General features: G+C 32.2%; 1 protein-coding gene across 1 annotated transcript in view; it reads right to left on the reverse strand.

Annotated features, from left to right (window-relative positions):
• The window catches only part of LOC133185588 (oxysterol-binding protein-related protein 1-like), a 329,016-nt gene that overhangs the window by 181,889 nt on the left and 134,924 nt on the right, over positions 1-12,203 (reverse strand). The window contains exon 16 of the mRNA XM_061320895.1: positions 5-80. Coding sequence (XP_061176879.1) covers positions 5-80 — 76 coding nt within the window. The remainder of the gene's footprint in view (positions 1-4; positions 81-12,203) is intronic.

The following is a 12,203-nucleotide window of genomic DNA, read 5'->3' on the forward strand; positions in this document are numbered from 1 at the left end:
TTACCTTGCCTATACACTGTTTCAGAATTGTCCATACACTGAAGTCATTTCTGTCAAACATAGGTACAGGTAACTTGGTCCTGTATAAAAATATGTACAGATGATAAGTAATGATATTCATTCAGCCAGTAAAAGTCATTTTACCAGTAACACACACACACACACACAAACACAGCCAGCACTGGAAAACCAACAACACTGTATATCTTTATGTGTGGGGTCTATAAAGGATACCCACTCCTCAGTCAGACAGGATAACTCTTAAAATTAATATTTAATTAAAATAGTCTCAAAAGGAAGTTAAAAATTGAATTCTTTTCATGCTACAATTTTCATTTTACGCATCTCAATATGATTCAAGGTTCTTTGAAGTCTTAGAAACAGTATTGTAAGGCAAAGAAAAATTATGCATAGTTTCTCAGGCCGAAAATTCCAAAATTCAATGCGGCAGGCAGGTTCTTTTTTTTTGGAAGCAGGGTGTTATACCTTTTTTTCATGTCAGTTGTTCAACAAAATGATGATATCAACAGATTCTTACTTTTTTTGTTCTCTTAAATTAATTATATTATGTATTCAACTTTAAATAATGTTATTCCAAACATATGTTTAAAAGTTAATTCATAAAATACTGTATTAACCCTAGTAGTGCTGAACCCGGAATATTCCAGTAAACAAAGCCATGTGCTGTGAGCTGACCCCAGAATATTCCGGGTGACAACAATGATATTTTTAAACCGCTATTTTAAGCAGCCAATGGAAATTTTGTCTAATAAATTTTGGTATTAGGTTTGAATGAATAAAACATTCCATTTCTTAGATGAAATATATGGAGATATTAACGAACAGTAATCAAGCTCAAAAGTCCATTAAACAATACAAAATAGGAGCAGAGCAAAAACGGACCTCTAAAACATCAGAGGTGGGATCAGGTGCCATGGAGGAGTGAGCATCCCCTGCCGACCAGTCACACTCGCCGTGTGCTCCTTGTCATGATCGGGAAATAACGGAAAAATCTGTCAACGATTCAGTTTGTCAATAATGGCCTAACAATTAGTATGAAAAACGTCGGTCAGCATTTGACTCAATGATCAATTGTATTTGCTGACAAGGTCAATGTATCAACCATAGAACTTACGAAATGATGACTTTAAATGAGACTGCTGTTATTCTTGTTTCATCAACTTGTTTGTAAATAATGTACAATAATAGATGAAATGTGATTAGTTGTGTAAATTTAGACAGGTAAAAAGGTCTTGTTTATTTCGCGTGATTCAAAATGGTGGCGTATTCAAGAACACATTTTTAGACGGTGGTTATTTATAGCCACAGGCTATTGCTGCTGGTCTGGGCGATGAATAAACAACAGTGTAAAATCACGGGGACCCTAGCGGCGATTTTTGCAGAGACAAAATAATGAAAGTCGGGTCGTTTCGACGTTCGAAAATAAAATGTGCATGGTTCTCAGGTTATTTCAATGACATTTTGTTGATGGGTGCAAAGTTTAATTCCTGATATTTGCCGATATAATATTTCTCGCCTCATGAATATTCATTAAATTACGCCGACTTAATGTTAATTCGTACAAAAACTGATTCGTATATAAGGAGTCAATTCGTATGCAAACCACAGAAGTCAATTCGTACATAAAGTTTGCTGAACATGAAACAAATGCAAAAAGTCAGTTCGTACACACGGCCTTTTTTACGTTGTGTAAATGTAAAATTTCAATAAAATTTATTAAAAGTAAAAAAAAATCTGGGGGAAAAATATTTACGGATAATGGTTTCACATTACACCTTACCATCTTCGGAAATAAAATAATTATTATTAAACCAACACACTCTCGGCGGTTTCTTCGGATGTGTGACAAACGCTCATTACGAGATGTTCCCAATTTGGTATTCCCTAATTACGGGATACTCCATGCTTGGAAAGCGTCGATCCCCAAATTTTTCCATTTCCAAAAATTCAGTTAACACGATTCGAGGACTGCGTATTCCTTGTTGCAGAACTGCATGAAATTTATTAACGCACAAAATTAAACTAAAATTATCTCCTTCATTCAAACATATTTTAAAAAAAGAATTGAACTAAAGGAATCAGTCTACATAAAAAATTTAGCATGTTTTATTTCATAAATTTGACGATCAACATTTCAATTGACCAACACGCGAAGTTAAACTATGTCTTAGGAAAACATTTACAGGTAATATACAGGTAACATCCTGTGTATATAGGTAGGTATACACAAGCCAGCTTGATTCCTTCGGGGCTACACAGCCGTTTCAATTAAGCTCCACCCCACACCAAACTTACCTGAGGAAAACCGACCGGTTGAAAACCTCAGCCTTTAAATGTTTTATTTGAGACGTTTTGTGGAATTTTTATACAATAATACTTATACAGTTTATTGAAATTTTACGTGTATTTTGATTATTTGAATTTCTAGTATCTGTTGACGATACTATATTAGAAAAAGATATATATTTGGAATGGAAATGAAAATCACGTCCTCTTAAAGTTTACATAAAAGAGAGTTGTTGAAGGCAGATACGATGCCATTTTGCAAAGTTTATTACGGTTCTATCTAAAAACAAAAGTCATTGCCTAATTATCTCGGACACAAAAACTACTGAAAGGATGCTAATTTATCAAAGCTATAATTATAAGGCTGTGACGAACAAAAGTTACCCATATATTTCATTTGTATTTGAAAATTCTATCGTGCCTCGAATAAAATTTACCCTTTAAAAAGTGTAAGAAAAAAGCTACACAAATACATGTACATGAAATATTAGGATTTTCTTGCGAATTCAGTTGACTTAATATAGAGCAGTCTTCTCCTACATGTGTTTTCAAAACTTCGTATTACGCAATGACTAGCGGGGTCAGTGCATATTAAGATATTAAGAGAAATAGAGGGTGAAAGATATTTTGTTATTCTGTTCTTCTTCTTTTTTCTTTTTTTTTGAACAGTATATATATATCAAACAAAAAGGTAAAACTACTGTACAATTCTCGAAGTCTTTCAACCTTACAGAAAAAAGTAAATTACTTGAAATTTGGCAAAATTAGGGATCCAACGATAAAGTCTATTTCATTATCTTTCAGCATATGATTTATGTCGCACAATCTACAGTACAATGCCAAAAGTGACTCATCATTTTCCTTTTTACCATATATTTTAAGAAAAGTTAGTTTTTGTTTAAAAAAATATTGTGAGTTCAATTTTATTCCAGATTAGCAAAATTTGATAATTAACCACTGAGTATAAGATTTTAAATTATAAAATCACAATTTCTAACTTCAAAACACCACGATTTCATGACATTTTTTGTTGTAAAATTTAACTTTTTCATTTGATACTTGATATCGCTAAAATGCATGCTGATAAGATTATTTTCAAATTACGCGAAGAAAGTACAATGAATTCGGAATTTACTGATACTCGCTCATATCTGCAACTCACTATAGGTTTATTAATTGTTCATCAAATATCTCAAACACATTTCTGCTAAAAAAAAATGCACATCGAACTTGGAAGAGCGCCTAAGTGGAACCACACATGCATGTATAGAAAGCTATCTTAAAATAAATATGTTCAGTCACCACATGAATACATTAGAACCTTTGATTCCTTTAATTTAACGTTTAGGGTAAAATGAATTGTTTTAAGGATTAATTAATGAAAAAAAAAGAAGATTGAAACAATCAAGCTTTCGTTTCTGGCATTTCAGTGCATTTTTTTTCTTCCAACATTATTTCATAATAGAACTAAATAAATGTAGAAAATTTCATGCAATAAATTGTTTAACAACTTCAATTAATACATGTCCTCATCATACTGACGCAAATACGTGTATTGTGAAAAATTGCAACAAACTTTCATAATTTCCATATCATTTTACAGATTCTCATATCATTTTATTTAATTTAATTCATTCATGCCAGTGGCCAGTAATTAGAGCGTTTGCTCTAGAGTCAAGGAGTAAGGAGTCGATCCTTAAGTCGTGGGTTCGAATCCCACTGCGGGACGTGGAGACCAGTCCTTCCGATGAGACCGTTAAACTGAGGTCCCGTGTCGCAGTAAGTGCTTGCCAGAAAAAAAGATCCCTCACTGCACAATGGCCCTGAGTGCTGAGTATAGATATAAAATTTGCAGCCCACCAATGGCAATGGTTGCGTCTCATTATGAGTGAAAAATTCCTGAGAGGGACGTTTTAATTACGCCTGCGAGATGATATTCATGACTTAAAGAACTTTTATGAGTTGTTCATCATTGTTCATGAATGCTCATAAAAGATTCATAATAGTTTCATAAAAGTAGTTCATGAATTTAATTCATGAACACATTCATACTGAAAAAAATTTATACTTCATGAACAATGATGAACCTTTATGAAATTCGAAAATCTTCAACATTACACAGCAACACAAGTTTCATGATTATTCATGATTATTCATGACTCAATACAATTTAAATTTTACAATGATTCAAAGAACTGGGTACGTTAAGTATAACAGAGCGGCCCTGTCTCCAAATTTGATTTCAGTTTTTTAAAAACATGCCTACGATGTGTCCTTTCAAAATCATTTTATTTTTTTTAATTATCACAAACCGTTTTTCCGTCAGAGGTCTCGAAAAATGGGGAGTTTTCTTTAGAAATTACAATTTTTGACGTGATTACGTCATCACGGCGTTACTGACTTTTAACGTTACGTTAAAAGAAATCTGTAAATTCTCTGAACTGGAAACTAATACTTTAATATGCCTTATGTTCCAGAAAACAATTTTGAACTTTTATTTCAATTTATCGTAATGTATCTTTGATATAGCTGGAAGGAGTATAATAATTTAAAGGAAAATATAATTTTATTACAAACGATTTCATCAGACAAGTAATGAAGGTTGATTCATCCATACAGACGAGACAAGGTAGTACTTCTTTCAAAATTGCGCTCGTATCAGATTTATCATTTTTTATGTAAAAATTTCCTAATGATTTCTTCAACCATTTACCGCATTGTCTATGAAGTTACATTAAAAATTTTAAAGATACATGAATCAATTAAAAAGAAAATTGGAACATTCCATATAAAGTAGTCAAAATTGGATTTTTGGCAATGAAAAAGCCATCAACACCGCTCCCCCCTTTTCCATTCCAACAAGTGGCAGTGCTATTAATTTCGTATTTTCTTTCTTTCTTTTTTGGATAAATGTATAAATTACTTGATCACTATTACGGGGTTAAGAGGTGTCTTAAACTGCGTTAAAAATTTTTTCTTTGATGTTAGGATTTCTTTTATAGATCGCTATTTATTCATTCCAGTGGATCCGCTTTACTGCATGGTTCATGTAAAATACACTAACCAGGAATAATCCCCAATATACTTACACACAATCGCTTTCTATGATCAAACCACAAGAGGAGGCCGGTTATAAGAGTCCTGATTGATGAGGCCATTCCAAGTTTTTTCTTTGTTTAGCGTTTATCCTAAATTCGAAAACCTATCTTCCTATCCGAGAAAACACACAAACCAAAGGGGGGGAAACGCAGCATTTTCAGAACAGTTCTAGAATTTCTTTATTATCATTTGAGACCTCTCCTCGCCATCGCCATAAAACTTAGTTAAATAACTATAGTTTATTGAAAAAAAAAATATTACACCACTTAAAAAGAGAGATGTCAATCCCAAAAGAGTAAAATGCATTTCAGAGATTCATATTTGTTGATTTTAATTTGAGTTAACTCTGTGTTTGTGTTTCAAAGCTTCGTACTTATCAATTTTAATTTGTGTTTGTTTTTAATTTCATAACCTCAAAACCAATTCGTCTGCGTACACTGCTCATAGAAAAAAAAAACCACACACACAAAAAAACTTGGAATGGCCTTATCATAACTTGCGTTACAGACCTTGAAAAAAAAATTGTTTCAAATAAAAACCGCGAATCTCCGAAGGCTTAAAGAAAGGTGTGCGATTTGTTTAGATCCATTTTTCGATGAACAAAATATTTTATATAGCCAATGCTAATAATTTAATTTTAGAGACAAACAGAGTACTTTTCATGTACATACTCATTATTTGATTAACAAAATCGAAAATTATAAGCATAAATCTGCGTAGTGAATTCGACAGGAAATGCACACGAATTCTCGGGAAGGGATTCAGAAGCCTGTAGTACACTCTAACGGGCATAATTCCCTAAAACTAAAAGTTATAAAAATAAGGATATAATATTATGTGTATGATTTACATACAGAGTTTATCCACGTCAGCTATAAAAATATGCGCATGTCGTCTTCAAAACAATGCAGCATGAAACGGCAGACACTTGCATTGATATCGATCAGTAAAAATCGATCAACGGTCACAGTCGAGTGGGGAGCCAAAGAAAATTGGAAAGGGATGTATTTAGTTTTAAATCAAATTCTTGATATAATTTTTATTGGTATTCATTACAGTACATGTATAACTTGATTATCAGTAACCCCCCCCCCTCCCCACATAGAGACAAAATACAAATAATCGAAATGCAGAATAACAGAACACTCACATAGAAGAATCAAAATTCACTTTCACGTCCCTTTTTATAAGCTACATAGAGATTTTATTTCTAGTTCAGTTATCAAATTATACGAAATTTGATGTTATTTTGTTACTTGTGGGCAATACACAAAACACGTCACATTGCTTCTTTATAGAGTTATCCTTGCCATTCCCGGATTATAACACTAGCTTGATTATGTTTCTTTTTCATGTTAGTGTCTGATAAAAAAAATCTTTAAAAATACACCTAACAAACTGCTGACATGAATTGCGAGACGATACATCTAGTCATCTACTAAGACAAAAACTGCATTAAAATAGATAAAGATTTTCTTTAGAACTCCTCCCTTTGTTTACATGTTAGCCGTAGGTAAGATATTTGATATATTTCGGTGACAATGATAATTTTATCACTTCCTTTGGATACATTAACTCTTTGGGGCATTTCCTTCGCAATTCTGTGCATTTGTCCTTGTAGTAACGATAAAATACTTTTGTTTTTTCTGGAACGGATTATCATCATAGACGGACGTTGAATCTTTAAAATTTAGCGATAGTGTGCACCGTTTTCACAGAGGTGATATTGGACAGGACGCTCCTCCAGCCCCGATGAACATCTATTGGAATACTTAATATATTTCTTATAAAATATATTACTATTATTTCATGAATAATCTGGATAAAATCCTTTTAAAAATACTCACTTACTTCAAGATTATCAATAGTGTACATGTAGTTAATATGTACATTCGTTTTTTTTTATACAGATAAATATCTATAGAGTAATCTTTTTTTTTCTTTTTTTTTCATTTCAATTGGAATGCCTTAAAAATGTATTAGGAAAACAATTTCTGAAAAAAAAAAAATTAACGAGTTAAACCATCGATTATGGAGCGGAAAAGGGGGTGTCTTATCCACAAGTAATGCAAGGTCGTGTTTGTATTTCTTACAGAACTGGGAACAGATAGACAATAGAAAAGGTTCATTGTATCATGTTTCACTTAAATTTTCGTAGAAAATGCCGAAAGCGTACACAACTGTATACGTTTTTAAAGCCTTATAAACTTTGTCAACATAATTATCTAAAATTCCTTGTAAATTATAAATTAAACCCGATTTTACTTGAAAACACTGATGTCAATATTCCAGCATGATAAATGTATATATAATTAATAAGTGTAAATACATGTAAGAATTTTTCCATTCCCAGCTGCAGACCTTCAATACGTAAATGTAGGTCGGCAGTGGCAGATTAAGAAGTGTACCGTCATATATAAAACACTTCCTGATTCTGCGATAAAACACTAGAATCCTTTCTGACATGATTAATTTTGTCAAATAAAAATCTGCAACAATACAGTGACAAGGATAACAAGTTTTGAAAAGAAATGTTCAAATGGTGACTGCTATACGCCAAGCTTCCCATCTACCTCCCCCCTTTCCCCGCCCCAATCATTAGCTATTGTCTTTTGACATTCATGAATCCCAGACATATATAAATTGAAAACGAAGAAAACATACTTAAGAAAGCTTATGATTTTCAATAAAAATGTTAAAAATAATCTTTTGTTGTAGTCAAATAAAGTCAATGTCCACTATGAAGGAGGCGCGCGTTTTAATTGGAGGTACATGTAGGGTTAAATGTAAATTGATTGTCTGAACCATCCCAACTTATGTCGTTAAATTACTTTTTCACGCTGTAAATATTGATTGAATATTTATTATAGTTGCAAAGACTGAAGAATTTGTTTCAAGTACATCTTTTCAACATGACTGCTCATTGTGATGTCATTTTTTTCAATGCATTGCGTCACTAATTTACATGTAATGTCCCATAGTAAATTTCACTGAGAAAGGTTTATATGGCTTTCATTTGCATAAATAATTGTATTAAATTATTTTTTTTCAAATGCAGAACCGAATTTAAAAGACAATAAAAAGTAATAAAGCCTTCAGATATAGAATTAAACAATTAATTTCTTTAAAAATATAGATTTTATTGTGGAGAAAAGGTGACGTCTGTCCAAAATTGTAGCACTTTTTACTTCAATTTTTTGTAAAAACGGACGTGGCCGCACTTTTGTAAGGTTATTTTTTCTGTTTAATATTAAAAATCGTAGTGTATTTGTTCTTTCTGCAAAGTTTCGCATACATACTCGAATGCGGCCAAATCGAAATATAGACTTGAAGAGGAGGAAAACGTCCAAAATAGGGGAATTCCGGAATATTAGACCGGGCACGTGAGTTGAGAAAAAATTATTCCTATTTCACACACAGGGAAACCTTAACAGTTAATTCATACAATTGATAGAATGTAATCGTGCGTTTAATTTTTGCCGATTTCACAGGGCCATAAATCGGTCTTAACGTACCCAGCTCTTTATTGATATTGAATTTTAAGTACAATTTTAATTAACTGAGTGTTCTCCATTGGTAATTGCTTAACAATACATGTATAACAAAACTGTTCAATGTTGAAATGGAAAGATTAAATAGACAGAAAAGCTTGCTGGATTTTTTTAACATCATTATAGACTATCAGTAATAAGTTGCAAATCAGGGAATTTACGTACATTTACGTCTTAAATGCAAAAGATGTATATGATTGTGGTACATACACATTAACATGAATTGTATTTTCTCATGTCCATTTAAGAAATACATGAATCATCAATGTTTTCAAGTAATGATAACCATCACTCACAGTCCAGTATGTTAAAAAAAATAAATACTATTTAATCCCTAAAACTTATAATTTATTATTTAAAAAAAGCCTCCATGCCTATTGCAACATTTTTGTTCATGGGCATAAATGGTTCTAAAATTTACAACATATATATTTATTTTTTTATAAGGTAACATCGTAAAGTAGAAAATAAAAATTGTGAGGTTAATAAACATGTTGCCGATCATCTGAAAAGATATCATATTAGTCTTGTCTATGATGTCAGTTTCAAATTGTGTGCTTGCATGAGAAGATCCAAAACAACTTGGTTCCATAAGAATCATACTCCTGTTAATTCTCCTTCACTGATAAACAAAGCTGATTCTTGCCGCTGATTCTTCAGTCTTTTGGGATATTTCAGTTCTAGTTGTTTCTTTGTTAGACCTGTAAAAATTGTACGCTCTTAATGAAAGTTATATTTTAAATGAATAGACATTGACAAAAAACAAAACAAAACAAACAAAACATTCAGCAACTATTTGCATAGTTTCAAAGTAGGTAATCTATACATCTAGTATGCCTGTGATGACTTAAGTTTCAATTTATGTGAATAATTTTGATGTATAAATAGAATACAATCGTTTTCCCTGAATTCAATAAGCTAGATAATTAAAAAAAAATATCAAGTTTAAATACTTTATAAAAATATTTCCACATAATATCGGTACTTTTTGCCTACTAAGTAATCTGTGAGGACACGGATTGTGTCAAACTCTGTCAACTAACAACACTGTATATATAATTTTAAATCGTATTTTATCTCCCTCTTGTTTCATTCTTGAGAAAAAAGCAAATGCCTTGCCAATCTCATTTTGAAATTCGAACAAACCAAACAATAAATAGGGCCATAAAAATATAATTAATTTAAGAACATATGAAACAACAACATTGCAGGTTGTGCACCCGATATCCATCCCGTGATTGTAACATGTATAAAACAGATGAAAACTTACTCATGTTGTGAGCTGATGAATGCAGGCGGAACAGTGCTGGTCTTTCTGTGGATGTTGTTTGCATGGTGTGCATTTAAAATATAACCTCCAATGCAGTCTATATTGTATATTCTCAAGTTTACAAACTTCTATCGCCCACCGAAAAACAAAAAAGCCGCCATCTTTTTAGCGGGTGGCGAGGCAATTCGTATCAATAATTTTTCACACCCTTTTTATTCAAAGATTTTTTTAAAGTTTGTAGAAACGTTGGCATAAATATAATGAAAAAAGTAAAACTTTATTTAATAGTACCAGTCCACGATTAACTAGGCCTATTTATTAACCATTTTTTTTATCAAGGTACCCCAAACAAGAATACATTGGCGGCCAATTAATATTACAGGTATGATTTGAATCGCAACCTCAATCGTTTTTAGAAAACGTCGTTTGATTGGACGCTTCTGGTAGCTGATTTATAACATCATTACTGATTAGTTAAGCAGTAACACGAGCGCCAAATTTTCAATAGATTGAAAGGAAGGAAGATGTGCATTGCATTGTCAGAAGATTGTCAATAGATCTAGATTCTGTCAACATTTTTTTTAATGGAGTGTTAACTATTATATTCATCGAAAGGAAGGACTGCAATACAGAAAGCATGTGGTAAGAACATAATTCTTTAATTATTTAGGTTCCAAATTTGTTGATTAGCACACTTGTTGCACGCATGCCAAACAAACGTGCAAACATGATTTAAAAAAAAAATAACTCGGAGAGAAATATAATTTCAGTTATTGTTAAATGAAATGAATTTTAATGAAATATATTTTAAAAATTTATTTTAAAAAAATTGTGTTTTTGTCTCAGAATATTTTTTTTTTTAATTTTATAATAAAAAATGGAAGGGGGAGGGGGGGGGGGGATACACACCCCCGTGTGCCCATGGACTAGCTCAAATTGAAAAAAAAAAAAGGAAACTTGATTCTAAATTGAAACTAAAATCATTTTTAAATTTTCTTTACTGATTAGAACAAATTGACTTTGACTCGTCTCTGAGGATTCCTGACTCTTTATAAATTAAAGACCAAGTATTCTGTATAAAAGACAGGTAATTCCTATATTTTTTTCTGGCCTCCAGTTGCAGCATCACCACAATTCCCATATTATTTAAAAGTATCCTGTTCCCTGTAATATTTATTTCTATTTGTCATATCATTTCAGTCTTCGCCAAATCTTTTTTTCAGTACATGCCCTTCGGGCTGGTTTAACCACTTATTACGCTAGCCCGAACAAATATTTACATGCCCAGAATTTTATCAAGTAATTTTATTCTTATTTGCCTTTTCATGCCAAGGAAATGCTCCGAAATCCATTTCTATCGATCTATTGTATCGCCATTAATATTATTTTCAACCTGTACACTTTTTGTGTCTCCTTTGCAAAAGAGTCCCTTCGAAGTCACGTATTGTTTTCAACATGTATACTTTTTGTGTCTCCTTTGCAAAAGAGTTCCTTGGAAATCACGGTAGAATAAACTATCGTTAAAATTTTATTTGGTGCTCCAAAGTACATTTAATGTTATTGGTATTATTTTAATTCGATAATACGGAGGCTTAGGCCTCATAATTTACATGCCCTTCGGGGCTTGTAAGTATGCAATTTCCACATGCCCACTTCCAATTTTACCAGGTGCCGGGCTTCGGACTCCCGGGATTTGTCGAAGACTGTCATTTATATACATGTATATGTAATTTCAGGGAGAGTGAAATGAAAAACAAGGCCTATTGTAAAAGAGCTAGAAAAAAAAAACACGTCATGATTTAAAGGATGGATTTCAATTTTGGATGAATTAGTGAGTGATCCAGCAGACACCCATAGAGAAAAATTCATTTTTGGAATGTCAAGAAGCAAAGTTGACAGGGATAACAAATGCACCACAGCCATCTGACTTACTTGAACGTGCCATAAGAAGAACACAAGCGTTGTTTAAGATTCTG

Source organism: Saccostrea echinata, unplaced genomic scaffold (genome assembly GCF_033153115.1).
Source record: "Saccostrea echinata isolate AGI-Se365-2 ecotype Australia unplaced genomic scaffold, CSIRO_AGI_Sech_v1 ptg000001l, whole genome shotgun sequence".
In the NCBI taxonomy this organism is placed as follows: domain Eukaryota; kingdom Metazoa; phylum Mollusca; class Bivalvia; order Ostreida; family Ostreidae; genus Saccostrea; species Saccostrea echinata.